Below are 20,117 nucleotides of genomic sequence, written 5' to 3'. Positions count from 1 at the left end.
CTGGATTCAAATTTCATTTTTACTACCTTTTGTATGGCCATGGGCAAATTCTGCTCAAGAGATGATGAAAGCCTAAGCAAGGGTAGTTTTTAGCTGGGAAGATCTAGTGATCAATGATCATAGGAGTGGAGAAAAGGGCTCATATGGGAGAAATGGTGAACAAGAAAAGTCTACACGGGGCAGCTAAGTGGAGCAGTGGATAGAGCACAGGCTCTAGAGTTAAAAGGACCTGAGTTCAAATCAGGCCTCAGACACTTACTAGCTGTGTGATCCTGGGCATGTCACTAACCTCAGTTGCATCCAAAAAAGGTCTACAAGACTTTCCAACAGATTACATATATAAAGGAAGGTGAGTGAAGAAGGGAGGAAGAGTTGAGGAAGACTCTGAGGCTTCAAAACTTAGTGACTAATGGTAAGCAGCCTCCACAGACAGAGGGAATTACAGAAACAGAGGATGTGAGATTAGAAAGGGATCTTTGGATTCTGAGTGTACTGATCTCTAGCAAAGAAAGAGGTCTCTGCAATACCTTTATTGACCATCTGGTCCAACCTATAGATGAAAGGAATCTTCAAAAGTGGTCATATGAAGGATGGATTGGAAGCTTGAAAGCAAGATAGGTTTAAGGTGAAAGATGATTTATCTGTCCTTGTCCAAGACACAACACTTCACTTTCTCAGCCCTCAGAAGTCTTTGGAATGCCCTAGAGAAGGCTTTGGAGAATGCAAGGAAGGAGACCAATTAGGAAGCTATGTCAAGGAGAGATGAGAGCTGCCTTCATTATCCTTGGGCAACCTGCCTCGTAGAAGGGATCTATATTTTATGAGATCTATTTTATTCTGGGTCACACTGGAAAGGAAAAATCTAACTGTGCCTCTGTTGCTCAAGAAACCAGCATCCAAAGTTCTGGTATATGAAGCTTGAAATAATAGTACCATGACAGACACTGACTCCCTAAGAATCAGACAGTGTTTGAAGAGAATCTTAGGGACCCTCTAGTCCAATCACCTTATTTATAAACAATGCTGAGGCCCAGAGAAGGCAAGAGACTTGCCTAAAGCCACACAGCTAGTCAGAATTAGTCATCAAGAACCTTAATTTCAAGGGCACCTTTCTCATATTTCACAAAGAAGAAATGTTTCCAGCTTGGAAATAGCAGCCAATTTTTAGCAGTGACTCTTCCGGCTAGGCAGTAATGGATGATGCTCTCACAGGGCAGACTTTCCAATTGCAGACTATTTATTTAGCAAAGACATCAACAAAAGGCAAGGAAATAAAAATGATGAGGTTTCTCATAAACTGGGCACTCAGGGGCTCTCCTGGAGGCCAAGTTCTCCCAAACGCTGGGGTTACTCCTCAGAAAGGCAGTTAGGACCATTCTGGACTAAATGTAGAGGGCTCTCCAACATATCCTTGTGCCAGACCCAGGCTGAGTAAGGTAATGAGGGAAGATTTTTGTGGGGGGCAGGGAGGAGAGGAGAGAGCAGTGGCACAGAGCAAAGAAATTCAGTTTCTTCATGCTCAGGAAAAAACTGATGGTGGAATCAGAAGGAGAAAACAGAAACATTGGCTTAACTCTAACCTTCTTTGGCTTCAACTTGGCAATTTCCCAGAAGGTAAATCAGGAAGGCTTCCATCCACCACATCTGGAGCTCCAATCTAGGGCAGGACAACAGTAACAGTCACCTCCATTTTTATGATACTTTAGAGGCTACAAAGCACTGTACTCATAAGGACCCTGCAAGAAAGTAACCCTGTGTCCTTGAAGGACCTCAGCTCTTAGATAACAGAACTATTATGTGCCTCTGATTTCATTCCTTCACTTGCCTTTGGTCACAGAGTGAGTTAAATATAAGAGCCAAAATTCAAACTCAACCATCTCTCTGACTACCATATCATCTGGGTTTATGGAACTCATAGCTCATCAGGGGCACCTCGATGGCTGGCCTGGGCTCTACCCAGTTTAGTACTGGGGCTAGCCAGTGTGATGAGGCAGAGCCATCAACATTTCCTTTCCTATCCTAAACAATTCCTCTCACCACCACCAATCTGCTATGTCATAGGGCCTTGAATGCCACTGTCAGTCATCTTTCTAGGTAAAGGCATTGAAGGTCTAGGGAAGGTGTCAGTGTGGTAGCTAAGAGACAGAGGTAACTCCATGAACCATCATCCCTCTTTAACACCACAGCATGCAGAGGAATGTCCTGAGGACCTGGGACAAAGAGCCAACAATCACACTAAGGGCAGAGGGAGAAGTAAGATCTGGGATCCTGGCTTCTTCTCTAGGCATGTAGGTCTACATAAGGGCCCAATGGGAGGATTTGGGGTGGGCAGGAGGGTGGCCTAAAGGAGGGTGGAAAGCATTGGGGATTAATTTCAACAGCTTCCCTGGATGCCCCTGCCAAGCAACACAGAGGTCTGGGTCCTAAAGAACGAGAGGGAAAGGAATCTAGGGGGATTGATAATGGTGGAAGGTAACAGGGAAGGGTTTTAGAAAGGAAGATCAGAAGGAAAAAAAGGCATGTAGAACTGCAGGGACATAGAGATTCTTAGAACTGGAACTCTTAAATTCTTGCTAATATTTTCATGGGTCATCCCTTCCAGGAATCAAATGGGAATTTTACAGAGTCCTTCTGAAGACAATTAACCCAAAGAAGGGCACTAATTACGGAAATACAATAATCTAGGCAGATTGATTATTAGGGGCAGATGGGACCCTGAGTGGAAGCTATCAAGTTACCAGCAGTCATCTGGTACAATTACTGCTGGCTAAGAATTGCATCTACAACATGCCCAACAACTAACTATCCAGCTTCCTCCTAAAGACTTCCAGTGAGTGGGAACCCACAACCTCCCAAGACAGTCCATTCCATTTTGAGGAAGCTCTAATTAATCCAAGTTTTTTTTCTCCTTATATCAAAACTAGAATTGCCTCTTTGAAACTTCTACTTAGCACTCATAGTACTACCCTCTAGGTCCAAGAAAAACCGTTGAATTCTTCTTACACTTGCTAGTCAGACATTTCAGTCTTGTCTGACTCTCCGTGATCCTATTTGGGATTTTCTTGGCAAAGATACTGGAATGGTTTGTCATTTCCTTCTCCAGCTCATTTTACTGAAGCAAACAAGGTCAAGGGACTTGCCCAGGGTCACACAGCTAGTGAGTGTCTGAGACCAAATTTGAACTCAGGTCTTCCTGACTCTGGCTGTGGCATTATTATCCACTGCATCACTTAGCTATCCAATAGGATAGCCTTTCAAATTCTTGAATTCAGCTCTTGAGGCCTTGACTTTTAGAAGTTTTATGCTGGCCGTAGCAAAGGTTCAATTTCAGACAAATGTTGAGCCCCAGATTTCATTTACTCAACAAACATTTATTAATTAAACTACTATATAGGCAATGTGGCATAGTGGACAGAAGGCTGGCCTTGTAGCCAGGAGAAACTGGGTTCGAGTTTTGCCTTTGAGAAATACTGACTGTGTGACCCTGAGTACATCACTTAACCATTCAAGGCTCTAGGCAACTCACTAAGACAGGTACAGTTTCCTCACATTCATACCAATGAAATAACAGGTCCAATTCCTATTCTTTTGGGACCAAGAAGGTAAGGAGAAAAACAAACATGAAATAGTTACTGTTTTCCCAGGTTGGAGGCTTATATTCTATACGAACAGAAGCCTAAACAGACCTTAAGCTGGTCGTTCCCTAGAATTTCTGGGTTCTGACTTTATGCCCTCATGTCTACAACATTTCTGCCTTGGGTCTGGAAGCAATCCTGACTACTACTGACTACTGGACAGGAAACCTATGGGGCAAGCCCAGCTTTAGCCACAAGGAAAATGAGTGTTATTTGAGAAAGACCCCAAAAATCTCCCATTGGGGCGTTACACAATCCATATATTATCCTACCCATGGACTTTAAGTTCCTAGAGACATAATCAGGTTTTCTCTCTTCTTGTATAGAGCTGAGGATGGTGCTCAGGAAAATCTCAAACAGATGAGTGAATAAAGAATCAATTAATTAATCAGGGAGTCTGCCTTCCCTACAACTAGGTTTTTAAAACCTTGTTTTGTTCTGGTTTTTTTTCCCACAGAAACAGTTAGCTATGTGGATAACATTCTACAATACCCAAGACTGGGTGTTCATGGTTTCATGGATTATCGCTTCCAAGAAACACATGGGAATTTTACAGCATCCTTCTGAAGACAATTAACCCAAAGAAGGGCACTAACTGCAGGAATTCAATAACTGAAGTAGGTTGAGTTTTAGGGGCTAATAAGATATTGAGTAGAAGCTGCCAAGTTAAGCAAGCTGTTTCACCCTCTGTAAACAAAGAAAATCACAGAATCTGAGAATTGGAAGGGACCTCAGGGGTCCCCCTTCCCCAAATACCCTTTAAAGCACCCCTAGAAAGTAGTGTCACTCTGCAGTGATAGATCTTAAGGGACAAGGACTAAACTTACTATTTTGTTGGTGTAGCTAACTAAACTCTTAGATGCAGGTTGGCAACTTTTCTGTAACTAACAGTCTTAAAGAGTTGCCCAGAGAATTGAGCCATTAAGTGACTTGCCCAAGGTCACACAGCCAGTATTTGTCAGAAGTAGGTTGGCAGCGCAAAGGATAAAGCAGAGGGTCTAAAGTCAGGAAGACCTGAGTTCAAATCCAGCTTCAGACATCTATTAGCTGTGTGATCTTGGGCAAGTCACAACCTCTGTTTGCCTCAGTTACCTCAATTGTAAACTGGGGATAATAAAAGCATCTATTCCCAAGATTGCTGTGAGAATCAAATGAGATAAGTTTTTTTTAATTATTTAGCACATAGTAGGTACCATATACATAAAAACTTATTCCCTTCCCCTCCTCTCTTCAACATTAGCTTTCTAGCCCCTACGCCACACTGACTTCAAAATGAGTTGAATAGACTAGATGACCTCTAAGCCCCTTCCAGCTCTAAATTTATGATCCCAAGATCCTATGACCTCATGGGACAGTTTGAAGAAAATAAACCACAGTGACATTTGATTTTCTAAAATGCCAGCACTTCCTCTCCTGCGGACAAACATCTCCCCATTCATAAAGGATATTGACTAGGCAACTGCAAGGTTCTAAAGTCACCAAAGGTTGGCTCTTTACAGAATATTAAACCTTCTCTGGATTAGTCCCAGATTGTCCTTGGATCATCTCCAGAGGATCCATTGATTAGCCATAGATGATCTGTGGATTAGCTAATGTGCCTCCTTTATTGAAACAGATCCTGCCCCTTCATTGCGTCTGATCAGGCAGCAAGCTCAAGCCGAATTGTTGAAAGGGGATATGCCAGCATCATTTGAATAGCTTCTGGTGGGAGTTCTGAGGCTCCCCCTCTCCTGATAAGCGTCTCTGAAAGAATAAAAGGCCCAGGCTCCAGTTGCACAGGGCCATTTTCCACCTGGAGACGGCACAGTGCTAACAGTGTGTGGGAAGAACACTCCTTGTGACCCAGTGGGGAAAAGTGCTTTCTGTCCTCCTATTTGACCACCACCCCGAATCCCTCCCCTTGATTACTGCTAGTATAAATGTGTATATATGTGTATGTATGTGTGCCCCACTGTGCCACGAACTGGACTTCCCAGTCATTCCCACACCTGTAACTTCCCCTGCAAGGCTAATAAACCACTGTGATGATCAGCAATCCAGGGGTCTCTCCGTCCTCATAGAACCTAAACCCATTGGCTAATTCAGTCAGCATAGTGTTCACAGTGTCTACAATTCCATGAACAAAAGCAGAAATAAAGGTCAAGTATCCTCTATTCAAGTCTTTCTTCAATATCTTATGGAGGCTTGGTGGTGAGCCTGCTTTCTTGAAGTCCACCAGTAGGCATCAAACTCTGAGACACGTCTGTGTCCTGATTCTCTCCTACCTGTCTGACCAATCCTTCTCAGTCTCCTTCGTTGGATCTTCCTCCAAGTCATGCCCATTAACTGGAGCTGTCTCTGAAAGAAATTCTGGGCCTCCTTTTCTCCTCCTCTATTATCTGACTTGGTAGTCAACAGATAGGTCCTGATTCAAATAATCCTCAAGAAATTGAACAATCCTTCAAATAATCCCCTGAAGTAACTGCGTGCATTCGAATTACACTATTTCAAGTTACAATTATGTAAACTGTGGTTGGACCCGATCAAATGGAAATAGGAAGGATGGATTTGAGCAAGACCTAAGAAGGCCTAGCTTTAATCAGTTTCTTTTGTTGTCATTCAGTCATTTCCATCATATCTGGCTCTTGGTGACCCCATTTTGAGGTTTTCTTGGCAAAGATACAGGAGTGGCTCTCCATTTTGTTCTCCAGTTCATTTTACATTTAAGGATACTGAGCTAAACAAGGATAAATGACTTGCCAGGGTCACACAGCTAGTGTGTGAGGCTGAATTTGAACTCAGATCTTACTGGTTCCAAGCCCAGTGCTCTATCTGCTGAGTCATTACTTGCCTCTAATTAATTCCCACAGGTTCAATTATATCTATACACAGATGATTTCCAGCTCCACATAGCCAATCCTAGTCTCTCTCCTAAACTCCAGTCTTCCAAGACATCTCTGGGATGCTTTGTAGGCATCAAAAACAAAATGTTCAAAATAGAACTCCTCATCTTTCCCTGAAAGCTCTCCTCTCTACCCAAATTTCCTTTTATAATCAAGGACACCACCATCCTCCTAGTTTCCCTGTGTCAAAACCTGGGTCATTCTAGACTCTTCACTAGCACTTATTTCATATATCCAATCTCTTGCCCTCTTATTTTTACCTTCACAGAATCTGTCATATAAGTCTCTTTCACTTAACTCATCCTGGTAAGGCAGACACCCCAATTAAGGATCTTGTCATCTCAACCCTGGACTATGGCAATAGCCTTCGAGTTGATCTACTTATTCAAGTCTCTCTCTAGTCTAATCTATCCTTCACTCAGCTGGAGATTTAAGTTTTACTACAGTACGGGTCTGACCATGTCACTCCCCCTACTCAATAAACTCCAATGACCCCCTAATACCTCCAGGATTAAATATAAAATGCTCAATTTGGCATATAAAGCTCTTTACAACCTGACCCCTTCCTACCTTTCCAGTCTTCTTACACTTTACTTCTCTCTAGGTATTCTAAGATTTAGCTACAATGGCTTCCTTTTGTTCTTAACACATGAAACTCCATTTTTTTTACTGGTTGTTCTCCACACCAGGAATACTCTTCCTTTGGGGTTAAAACACTCTATATGAATAGAGCTCTGGGAACAGAGATGGCATTGAAGAGTGGGAATAATGGGAGACCAGGAAAGGAATGGGAAGCTTCTAGCTGGGGCCCATTAATAACTGAGAAACTTGGGAGGAAATGTCTTCCCCAGCTAACTCAGAGAAAATCTTAGAACTCTAAAACTTCAGAGCTGGACTAACAGAGTTCACTAGCCCAACCTCCCACTTAAGGTAGCCTAGCACTTAGACAGTATGCTTGACAGAGAACCCTCAAGTCTCTGCTCAAATTCCTCCTGTGACAAAGAGTCTTGTTGCTGAAAATAAACACTAATATCTCTATAAGAATAAAAGTGATTCCAAAATGGATAAATGGGTAAAAGATATGAACTAAGTTCACAAAAGAATGGTAAACTATTAATAAACATGTGAAATATCATTCCAAATCACCAATAATAAGAGAAAAATAAATCAAAATAACTCCCAAGTTTTACCTCTCACCCAGCAAATTGGCAATGATGATAACAAATGAGAATGTTCATTGTTGGTGAGGTTGTGAAAAGACAGGCATACTAATTCACTGTTGGTGGAAGTGTGAATGGGTCCAATTGTTCTCAAAAGCAATTTGGAATAATGTTTAAAATTTATGAACATATCCATACTCTTTTGATCCAGATAAAATTAAAAGGTCCATGTATATCAAAATATTTATATCAGCATTATTATTTTTTGTGGTAGGAAATAAAGGAAACCAAATAAATGTGCATTGACTGGGGAATAGCTAAACATCTCTCTCTCTCTCTCTCTCTCTCTCTCTCTCTCTCTCTCTCTCTCACACACACACACACACACACACACACATACACACACAAGTGTTATTTTACCATAAGAAACAATAAATATGATGAATACAGAAAAACGGGAAGATTTATATGAACTGATAAAAAGTGAAGTAAGGAAAATCAGAGAAATAATATACACTATGACTACAGTACAAAGGGAAGCAATAATAATTTAATCAAAACTGAATGTTATGAAATTTAATGACTAATTTTCACCCCAAAGAACAGTTATGAGGATGCAACCCTTCCCCTTCTTTGTAGAGACAGAGGACTACAGTTGTGGAAAACAAATATGGTGTTATATTTGACTGAAATGTTAGCTAATTTTTCTGAAATTTTTTCCCCTTATTTTTGTTCTTTGTTTTAAGGGATGGTTCTCTGAAAAAGGGAAAGAGGAAGGATATATTAGAAAATATAAGTGATATAAAAACAAAAGATATGAATTAAAAATGAAGAAATAAATTTTTAGACTACATCTTAAAACAGATAAAATACAATGAATTTGTCAATGTCCCTCCCTATATACATCCATTCTAATGACCATAAATAAATCTTAATGAAGTTGTAATCTGGCTGGACCTTGGCGCCATCACTATGAATGTGTCTGGTTGGATCTGAAAAAGGTACAGGGGATTGAGGTAAGTATATCTGTATATGTATAAGTACAAGTATATACTGAGGCACACCCTTATCAATTTCATAGACTTAAAGAAAGTCAGAACTGGGAGAGATCTTAAGTCATCTACCCTGATACCCTTACTTTACAGATGAGGAAATAGAGGCACAGAGAAGGGAAGCAACCTGTTTGAATTCACACAATTAGCAAGGAGGCGGAGGTTATATTGCTAGCTCCTCAATATGGGAGTGATTGGGCATTATTTGTCACTTCTTCTAACACCAGAGTTTTGAACAAATATAGTAAATTAAGGATTCCACTCAACTGATCTTTAACTAGATTGAGTGAAGTGTTCTTCCAATGGACTCTCCCCTCTCTTAGTTACAAAGGGCTATTGAAGCAGCCAAAGTTTTCATTGGACCCATCCATCTAAGGAGATAATTCCTTCTTGAACCCTGCCACACTCAAAATTCTCATCTGCTAAGCGTTCTTGCTGGCACCACCCTCCCTTTTTAAGCCTTTTCTTAAAGATCTAAACTACTCTCTGTCCCCCTGCATGTTCTTCTCTATCCCTACTACATTTCCTATGGTTTCTCTCCTCTTCCCCTGTTAAATTCAACCTAAAGCCCAACCCAAAGGTCACCTTCCACTCAAACTTCCCTAATCCATATAGTAAAGACTTCTTTTGAGACTTTGAGTAGCATTGATTGCTCTTCTCTCCTACACTCACTGTTGTGAAGACCGAATTGACATAACTGATTGGATATTGTTTTGAGGGATAGGGAAGAGTTGAGGATTATTCTGAAGTTCTGAACCTACGTAGCTAGAATGATGGTGTTACCTTCAACAGAAGGAAGGGTAGGTGCAGAGTCTTTTCAGTCCCCTCTGGGAGGGAAAAAAGAAGTTCCATGGTAACATAATACAATGGAGGAGATTCATCTCTGGTTAGATGTTGGTACTCTAAGAGAATTGGTTAAGGATGGCAACCTGTTGAGAATTTTCTAGTGGGTTGGCTAAGAATGAGGGTGAGCTTTTTATTTTTTATTTTTGGTCCAGTGCTGGTAACTTCTTTTTTTAACCAAGATGTTGGAGTCTTCCTTAGTCAACCTCCCCTCTTCCCTAGCCCTCCACCCTGAGATCTTATCAATTGCCATTGGTTAGGGACTTTACCCTCACATCTCTCTAATCCTTATGCTTTCTCTACTCCCACAACCTCCATCCTAGTTCAAGCCCTTATCTCTTGCATAGACAATTACCATGGTCTCCTAATTGGTCTTTCTATTTCCAGGCTCTCCCTCACCAATTCATCCCCCACTCTGCTCTAAAATTGATATTTCTAACTTCTTTCTCCTACTCAAAAATCTTGAGAGTCTCGTTATCACCTCTAGGTTAAAATAGAAACTCTTCCTAGCATTTAGAGCCCCCTTCCACAGCATTACTCCTGTCTGTTTCTCAGTTTTATTTCATGTTATTCCCTTCATGCATTTTCCATTCCAGTCAAGCTGACCTAGTTGAGGCACCTCCTAAAAGACATCTCATCTCTTGTCTCCAAGGCTTTGCCCAGGCTGAACCCCTTAACTTGGGGGGTACTAATTGAACCCCTTGCCTGGCACACACTCTCTCTTCACACCCTCCCTGCAGAATCCTGAGCTGCTACAGAAGGTTTCCCTGAATTCTCCCGCTGGGGTTCTCTTCCTCTGGAAACTGCCCCCTAACACTTTCTGTCCATCTGCATATCTATGGTATTACTCTCAGTTCCCCTCATCCCCCAATCTATAACTTCCTTGAGGGCAAATAGTGCTTCTTCTGTGTCTTTGTACTTGCAGCCTCTAGCACACAGCCTGGCAGTAGAAAGAGCTTAATAAATGCAAACGAACTGAATCAGTTGTTCCTAACTGTGGGCCTTCCACCCTTAGGGAGGGAGGGAGAGCTGAATCCATTAGTACACCAGCCATCTCATTAAGTGACTCAGTGCAATAAATAAGCAAACACACCTTCAGAAGAGGAATAAATTATATAGGTACTGCTGTTTTTTCAAATGCATATAGAGGTCATTTTGATTAATAAAATCCAAGTTCATTTAAAAGCAGTGCTGAGCCTCTAGTAGCTTTTTATTCTGGTTAATTGTCATATTCAAGAGAAAGCATAGTCCAGCTACCATAATGTGGGGACCTAAAGGATGGGAACCACTGACTGAGATGAAGGTCTTATGAGGTCTGCAGATGGGAAACGAGAAATTAAGAGGCATAACTAGCACAGAACTGAGATCTAAAAAGATCTCTACAGGCTAAAAGGACCAGTGGCTGGGGGCCATTAGAGACAGTGGGAGGGGGTTAACTCAGTAAACAAGCTGTGGTTTAGTAAACACAGAGGACTCCGAGGGGAAATTTCTGGTCATTAACCAAGTAAACAAGCAAGGGTCAGTAACAATAAAGGAACCCCTAAGGGCAATCCAGAGACTTCACTTCAGTAAATAAGACAGGTTGGGTAAACACAAAGAGAGGTAGCGATACAAGAACAGAGATCATAGGGAGGTCTAAACTTTATTTGTTTGCTCTAAGCTCTGCCTTCTCATTCCAACTTTTTAAGAAAATACTGGATAAGGTGTTCTAAGGTACAGGCAGTTAAATCTGTTGGTCATATACAGAATAAACTAAGAGAACGAGATAAGAATAAATGTAAAGTCCTTCATGTGGGTTCAAAAAATCAACCAAAGAAGCACAAGATGGAGAGACTAAGCCTGACAGTAACTCATGAAAAAAAAGTTGTGTGGATTTTTTAGTGAACTTCAAGCTTAACAGAAATCAATAGTATGACAAAGTAATCAGAGAAGCTAATAGGACGGTAGTGTGTTCAATAAGAAAAATCAAGTGTCCCAAATGACAGAGGCAATAGTTCTCTAGTATGGTGCACTTGTCAGAAAATTTTAAGATTGAACTTAATTGGCTTATTGGAGGCAGAGGAGGATTATCAAGTTGCTGAACGGGCTGATGTTTAAGAAACAAAAAGATTGGTTGAAGGAACTGGGAATGTTTACCTTGAAGAAGATATAGCTGAATGGGGCATTTAAATATGTGAAAGGCTGCCAAAGAGATAGGATGTTTTATCTATTAGATCGTAAACTTCCTAAGGGCAAGGAATATGTCACCTTTCATCTTTGAATCCCTGGCTGAATTTGTTGTTGCATTTATTACAAAGGGGGAACAAAAGACTTATGGGCAAGAAGAATTTATGATTAAGGTTGACCAACAAAGGAATGGGTTTCTTTGTAAGACACAGAGTTCTTAACCATTGGAGGTCTCCAAGCAGATGTTGGATGATGACTTGTAGGAGACGTTGTAAGAAGGGATTCATGCTTCAAGAATGGGTTGGATTCAATACTCACTAGGGGTTCTTTCAGTTTAGAGATTCTAGGATTTAAAATTTTCTAACTTTTGTATTTCTAGACCAAACTTTTCACGGGAGATATTCCAGCAATAATTGTGCTTTTTATATAAGACATACAGGCAGTTCTCCCTCACTTTGCCTAAGTAGACAGAAGACCTGCACATAAAGGGATTTGTACTTAATTCCAATTTGCCCATGGACATGGGGAAGGGAGAGAGAAAGGGAGACTGAAAGACAAACACAGGTCCCCTGTGGGAACCAGGGACATAGGAGTGAGAGCAGAAGGAGAAGCACCCTGCTTGGGAAAGAACACGAGGGCAGACACCTGGGGACTGGACACTGACATAGACAAAAAAGAACTGGAGCCTTGAGGACAGGGCCAGACAGACTCAGACACCCAATACTCAAGCACTGACTGATGGAACACAGACACTCAGGGTTAGGCATATGGACAGGTGGGTGGAGTGGGGCAAGGATCTCTTTTAGCATTCAGAGTCTCAAGTCATCCCCACCCACCCCCATACTGTGAGGGTCTCTCTAAACATTCTTCTGCTTTCACTTGGAGGGTTTTTTTTTTTTAGGCTTTGTTTTTGTTTTGGGTTTTTTGTTTTGTTTCTTTTTTTGTTTTGTTTTGTTTTTTTGATGGGACTAGAGAGTAGCTTTAGAGCCAAGGGGGAGGAGCAGAGACAGAGCACAGTACTATATAGTAAAGTGTTGGGTTTTTTGGGGGGAGGAATATGGATTTCTTTCAGAAATCTTTTCATAAAGGCAAATTTGTATAATGCAAATTTACATAAAGTGAGAGTTGTCTGTAATATAAAAGACACAATTCATAATATTTGCCATAATGGTATATATGAGAGTCACCCTGGTATAGCAGATAAAGTACTGGATTTCTACTCAGGAAGACATGGGTTCAAATCCTACCTCTGATACCTAGTAGCTGTGTAATTTGATTTCTTTGAACTACAGATAACGTTCTAAGATTCTACATTATACAGGTTAAGGTCTACGCTTGTGGGTGGGTGGCTTTGCAACACCGGGAGTAATCACGGATCCTTGGTGCATTGATTGATGTGTGTGTGTTGAGAAAAGGAGAGGAACTGATCTCTAATGGCAGTGGCCCCTCTTTGTCAAAAAGAAGTGATTTCTTCATCCTGGACAAAACCAAGACTCCTAAAAGGTCTTCTAGCCTGCACATTAGGAACACAGGAATACAGAATTATAACTGGAAGGGATATTAAAGTCAGTAGGGTAGTGCAAACAGGAGAGTGACAATTCTAAAGACAGAGCATCTGAGATTGAACCTGGGTTTTAATCCCCACTCTGTTATTGACTAACTATGTGACCTTGGTCAAGTCACTTCATCTCTGTGGCGCTCAGTTTCCCCATCTGTAAAATGAAAGAGTTAAGACTACATGACCTATGAGGTCCCTTCCAGCTTGAAATCTATTTATGATGCTAAATATAATCTAATCCAGCCTCTTAATTTTACAAAAAAAGAAACTGAATCTCAAAGTGACTGAGTTACTTACCTAAAGTCACACATCTATTAAGTGACAGAGCTGGGTTTAGAACTAAGTTCCTCTAACTCCAACTCCAGGGCTCCTTGCACTGCCTCTTACCATCTTCCCTCTCTGTCCCTCACTCTAATCCAGCCTTCACAAGGCTGCGAAACTCATCTTTGTTGTAAGCAGATCTGGCCATATAACTTCTCTGCACAAAAATGGTTTTAAAGGCCCTTGCTCAGCCTCAGCTTGCTGGTTTTATCTCACATTCCTGTCTACTCAGTCTAAGCTTACAGACAAAGAAAACTAACTTCTGTTCCTGAGAACTTTCCTGAATCCACAGCTTTGCTCACATGGCTACCAATTCCTGGAATGCCCTCTGTCCATGGTATTAAACATTACCCTTCCTTTCCTTATATAAACTCTCCTCTACTTACTGTATGTTCCAACTGATGTGGGCCGACTAATTTTTGCTCTTGGGTACTCTCCTGACTCCACACCTCTACTCGCACTGTTGCCTATTCCTGGAATGCCCTTCCTTTCTGATCTTTTCCTGTTGTATTCTTTCCTATCTTTAAAGGCTAAATTCAATGTTCCTCCTCCATTTATCATTTCCTGTTCACCCATAGGACTTCACCCTTCTAATGCAGTTATGTAATAATTATGCATTTGTTATTTCCATTGGTATCATATCCCATTTCTAAATCTTCCCTAGCATCTAGTGTACATTTTACATTGCACACAGCAAGTGCTTAACGACTGTTGAACTGAATTTAACTGATTTGAATTGAAATAGACTAAACCAATCACCACCTCTCATAAAAAGGAACGGAAAGAAGTGAAGACTAGGTAGGAATTACAAAACCCAGTACAGAGTCAAAGAAGCAGGCCATAGATGGCGGCTGCACCCAATCCTTCTCTGAGGGTTTAGAGCAAGGATTAGAACTCAAGCTGTTTGATGTCATGGATTGATGAAGCCTATGCCGTTTCTCAGAATAATGTTTTTAAATGCAAACAATAATATAAATTGGATTACAAAGGAAACCAATTATATTGAAATACAGTTAGAAAAAAAAAAAGATTTATGTTCATTGACTCCCGGTAAAGAACCTTTGCTTTGGAGACTCCTAACCCAGTAACTTTCCTGGTTTGTCACTTCACCTCCTCCCAATTAGGGGCACAGCTTTTAAAATAACCTACTGTTTAACTGACATTTTTGTTATGCTTTAATTTTCCAAGACACATGTGACATATTACCACATTTTGACTCCCCCAGCAAGGAGCTACCATGAATATCATCATTCCTAATTGACAAAGAAGAAAACTGAGGGTCCAAGAGGTTGAGTGATTTTTTCCCCAATGGTGACATTGCTAGGAGTGGGATTTGAATCCAGATCTTTGTGATTCCAGTCCTTGATGCACCCCATATCACTCATACCCAACTCTGATGTTAGAGGTAGGAAGAGCTTGGTTCTCAGTTACATTCCATATATTGCACAGGCTAAGCATCTTCTCTGCTTCAGTATGTACACATTCCTCACACGGACTTTTCTAAAATACCATCTTTTGACAGTGATTTTTTAAAAGTTGACTTCTGATTTACTATAGTCTAGTTTATATAGAAATCAGACCTAATTCTTCCTAGACTCTCCTCTATGCCTAGAACATACTCCCTTGCCATCTCTACCTCTTAGAAGTTTGAGATTCCTTCTAAGATAACTTCAAGTGTCACGTTCTATGGGATGCCTTTCCTGATCTCCCAAGGTAATACTACCTTCTCCCTCATCAAATTATTTGAAATTTATTAAGCTTATTTTAATGTCATATCCTACAGTAGAATGTAGGCACCTTTTGAGTAGGGGGTGATTTTTTTTCTTTTTTAAAATTTATTTTTCACTTCCACAATATTTTGAGTTCCAAATTTTCTCCCCATCTCTCCCCTCCCCCCACCCAAGACTCCATGCATTCTGATTACCCCTTCCCTCAGCCTGCCCTCCCTTCTATCAAGAGGGAATGATTTTTAGCTTTTTGTCCCCAGTGGCTAGCGCAGTGATTTTCACCAAGTAGGTGCTCAGTAAATAAATGCTTGTTGAATCTGACTAAATGGAGCTCACAAATAATAAGTGAGCCCTTATTTATATTTATACCATGTTAAAGCACATTTATGTTGTGTTTTAAGGTTTACAAACTGCTTTATGAATACAATTTTATCCTCATAACAACCTTGGCAGCTAGATGTTATGATTATCCCAATTTATAGATGAGGAAACCAAGGTAGACAGGATAAGTGGCTTGTCCAGGGTCCTGAGACTGGATTTTTCTGACATGATTTTCCTGAGGTCAACAAAGTTCTTTAATCACTAGTTGACTTGAGCAAATCAAAAACTTTTCCTTTTTAAGGAGAGAGTTCCCCACCTCTGAAGAGCTTTAAGCAGAGGCTGGATGGCCAGGGACATTGTTAGGTGGTCATTAGACTAGATAGAGGGCTTTTGAGACTCCTTCCAGGTCAGAAAATTCATGAATCTGGAATTTTTCAAGTGTCTATCACTTCATCTATTTGTATCTCTACCATTCAGATCAGTGGTTCTTTTCACAAGGACTTGTCAATCTGATTACAATCGTGTGAATAAAGGGAGATTGGGTTACATATGACTTGAGATACGGGCAATCTAGATTTAGGACTCTTGTTCTGTACAAATCACAATTAAATTGAATCACTAATAGAACTTAGGCTGAGGTTGTGAAATAGAAAAAAAGAAAAACACAAGGAAAGAAACAAAAAACTTCCCCTTTCCCCATCATAGAAACCAGAACAGAATGTCAGAGCTAAAGAGACTTCAGATAATTTAGTTTGACCTCCTCACTCTACAAATGAAAAAATAATTGAGACTCAGAGGAAGGGAAAGGACTTACCCAAGGTCACACAGCTCTAGGGCCGAGCTGCGAGGATTTGGAAATTCCAATTGGGGAGAGAAAGCAGGTAGAGTTTTAGATCTTGAGTAACTTTCAAGCTAGCTGACATTCACTAGACAAAATTTAGAGACTCAATTTCCCCAAAGTGACTTGCTCAAAATAACTCAATCCACCCATTAGTAACCCATTTCATCGTAGGGACACTATTTACTGCACTGGTAAAAAATCTCAAAGCTCAGTGGGGAATGATTGAAGAGAAAAGACAAAGAAAAGCCGGAGGATCGGCCTTAGAAGTCATTCTCCCCACCGGAACTTCCTGGACTGCAGCAGTCTTTTGCCGGCCAATGCTTCTCCACAGAAATGAAACCCCAGGGACTTGGCAAGGGAAAGTTTTTCCGGGGATCTGCCCCTTCTCTCCTTCTCTAGGGGTGTGTCATGTTCAAGGGAAAGAAAATTCTAGCCCCTACATCTCTCAAACAGTCCATCAGGGTCTTGCAGAACCACTCCCTGTGATTGCAGGGAGAGCTAATCTGGCAACTGCAACGAGAGGGTTGGGTCTCAGCATCTATACAGTACTAAAGTGCTGTAAGCCACCTGATCTCGGCCCCAGCGAGGTCTCCTTGGAAAGGCTGGGTGCCCCTGGGCTACTGGCCCAGAAATTGCAAGCAGCCCCTTATGTGCTTGTATACTGTGAGTGTGTAACCAGGAGGGAAGCTCGGTTCTGGGAGCCAAAGCCGGCAGGCACAGCGATGCATACAGCTCTGGTGCCACTCTCTGGGTAATGCGAGTCATTACTGCTTGGAGTCGCAGAAGGAAAAAAAAAAGTCCTGGGCAAAGTACTAGCTGAAAAGCCAGTGGCCACCAGTAAAAGATGAAAGTGAAGATTCTATCCCCTTGGGTCTCTTGAATCAATCAACTTCTTCATGCCCCCCAACCCCAAAGCCCACCCAGTGACATGCTGCAGGACTCAATGACTAGGGAACTAAAGGCCCCATTGCTACTGGGTTTTCTGCGGACCATTCTCTTATTCTTTGGGAGAGAGAGTTTGAGGAGGGAAGGCCATGAAGGTCCCTCTGTCCTCTGCCCGGAATGAAATCCTCGCTTCCCAGCTGGCAAGAGAGGAGGGCAGTCATAACTTAAACTAGATGGTCACTGTTAGAAACAGGAGGAAGTAGAGGCAACTATCAGGGGAAAGACCTCGTTGTGCCTCTGCGGGAAAAGAGCAAGCCAGTTCTGGGCGGGGCTAGGGTTGGGGCTTGGAGGAGGGTACCTGGCATTGTTAAGTTGGGAAAACTCGTTAGAGAAACCCAAGGAAGAAAACTAACACTCCCAGAAGAAACCAGAGCATGGAGGAATCTGACATGGTTCAGCTGCCCCAGAGAAGTCCAGGTCCCTAACCTCTGTACCCATCTAAGGGATTTCTCACCAACCCCCTAGGGAAGGGATCCAGTTAGCCTTAGGGTAACGGAAATGTTGCTGCAGAAAAACACGCTGATATGGCCCAGGAAAATCAGAGGTTTTCAGCTAGGGTCAGAACGATGTCTCCAGACTTAGATATGAAGGGGGGTGGGAGAGTGGAAGGGGTTGAGATGCCAAATCTGTTCAGTCTCTCTAACCTAAGTGTTGGTGCTGGTCAGTGCGCTCCACTCTCTTCGATTAGGGATGCCTTATATAAGGATATCAGGTTGGCATCACCGCTACGGACAAAGTTTGGGGACACCAAAGGGCTCCCCTCCTCTTTTCCTCCCCAATATCCCTTCACCCCAGCCCCCTCCCTCGCCAGACTGAGCCTGAAACAAAGTCCCTTCACAGCTGCTGGTGTTGCCGCGCAGAAAGAGCATTTGCTGCAGGCAGTGAGAAAGGGCACTTTGAGGGGGAGAGCTCCACGCTGGGGGAGGGGAAGGCGAGGCGCGGGCTAAGCCGCTTCTCCCCCGACGCCCCAGCGCCCGCCCGGCAGCCCAGGAGAGAGCAGGGCATCGCCCCAGCAGTCACCTCCTTTCCTTCCCCAGGCTGTAGATCAAGGATAAAGTCTTCACTGACACTCCCTCCACCCCGCCAGAGCGCCCCCAGACCGTTGGCAACCCCCGAAGGCACCTGCAAGGCTCTGGGGGTACCAGGGTAAGGGGATGGAAAACGGAACGGATGGGAGTAAGGCTCCTTCCCGGGGCTGGGCCGTGGCGAGGAAGTTTATTTAACATGCTGGGTGGCTTCCCAGACCCCGCCAGGCAGGGCCAGGAGGCCAGGGCGTCGGGGAAGGGGTCCGGCAAAAGCCTCCAGCCGGCTCTGGGGAGCTCAGCCCGCTCCGGGCGCCGGCTGAGCTCCCGAGAAACCGGTTAGGGGGGTGGGGCAGAAAAGAGCCAGGCAGAGCCCGGAATCGACGGGGTTCGCCCCCATCCTGGCTCTCCCAGCGCGCCCAAGCCCAGAGACGTGTTTTGTTTTGTTTTGTTTTGTTTTGCAAAGCAGGGTCCTCGAGGCGGTGAAAATAACCCCGGGAGGGAGGGGGCCCGGGCGCTAGCAAGGGGCATTTCCCCCGACTGAGGCCCGGAGGAGCCGGGAGATCCTGGAAAGTTTATCCGGGGAGAAGCCCCGGAGGCGGCAGCGGCACCGAAGCCAGGTCCCGGGTGCGCCCTGCACGCAGTCCCGGTCTGGTGGCTGCGCTGCGCTTCCGAAGCAGGGGCTGGGGCCGGGGCCGGGGCCAGGGCTGCCGGGCGGCACGGCGCGGAGAGGTGCGGCGCGCCAGGGCTGGGAGCGCAGCGGAGCTCGCAGCCCGGGGCTAGACTGGCACTTACCGGTGGCCGAGGCGGTGAGCAGCCCCCAGCACAGGAGCAGCAGGCGGCTCCCTCCAGCCTTCATGGGAGCCCTCATCCCGGATTCGCTTCGCACACTCGGATAGGGGCCGCCGCAGCCCCTGGGCTCCCATCCCGACAAGGGCTTCATGGCCGTGTCGGGCTCGGCGAAGGAAGGCTGAGGCTCCGACCGGGCGGAGGAGGAGAAAGGAGGTCAGGAGAGAGCTTTTTTTCTGCTCGGAAAAATCCCTAATACGTGGAAGCCCTGAGCTGCTGCGGCTGGAATGAACCAAGTCTCCGCTGGCTCGGGGAGAGGAGGGCTCCGCTCTCTGAAAATGACTCTCTCCAATCGAGCTTTGCAGGATCAGCGGCGAAGGGTCCCCGGGGAAAGGGGAGTTTTATTATCCCGGGGATTAATCACTCGCTGAGCCTGCTTCGCCCCCCACCCACCTTCCACTTCCCCACTCTGGGAGGGGGAGCATCGGAGGGGACGGGGCTGGAAGAGGGGAAAACTGCAATAGGGCTTTCCTACCTTATCAGCGCCGCTACCCCCTCCCCCCCAACACACACAATAAACCACAAATTACGTCTTAAGGGTTGTTTATTCGTATTTGTTTTAAAATGAACCGGTTTCTTCTCAAGTTCAGCCTCCCCCTCCGGCCCCCCCGCCATAGAGGATAATTTCCATTTCTTAAATCTTCCTGATAAACGCAAGCACACATATACACACTCGCCCGCACTCACATTCACACGCACACACACACGTTGACACACTCACCTATGCACTCATTCACACACTCATCTATACTCACATTTGCAGTCACCCACTCATTCACATTCACACTCGCATAT

The 20,117-nt window shown here is 43.5% G+C and overlaps 1 protein-coding gene across 2 annotated transcripts in view; it reads right to left on the bottom strand.

Annotated features, from left to right (window-relative positions):
• The window catches only part of CSMD2 (CUB and Sushi multiple domains 2), a 1,007,626-nt gene extending 987,784 nt beyond the window's left edge, over nt 1-19,842 (bottom strand). For both annotated transcript variants that reach the window (XM_072610105.1, XM_072610106.1), the window contains exon 1: nt 19,269-19,842. In XM_072610105.1, the coding sequence (XP_072466206.1) occupies nt 19,269-19,416 (148 nt within the window). In that variant the 5' untranslated portion in view covers nt 19,417-19,842. The remainder of the gene's footprint in view (nt 1-19,268) is intronic.
• Nucleotides 19,843-20,117: the final 275 nt, after the last annotated feature.

This window comes from Notamacropus eugenii, chromosome 5 (genome assembly GCF_028372415.1).
Source record: "Notamacropus eugenii isolate mMacEug1 chromosome 5, mMacEug1.pri_v2, whole genome shotgun sequence".
NCBI classification, from domain to species: Eukaryota; Metazoa; Chordata; class Mammalia; order Diprotodontia; family Macropodidae; genus Notamacropus; species Notamacropus eugenii.
The sequence above is the reverse complement of the archived record's forward strand: the minus strand, read 5'-3'. Positions and strand labels throughout refer to the sequence as shown.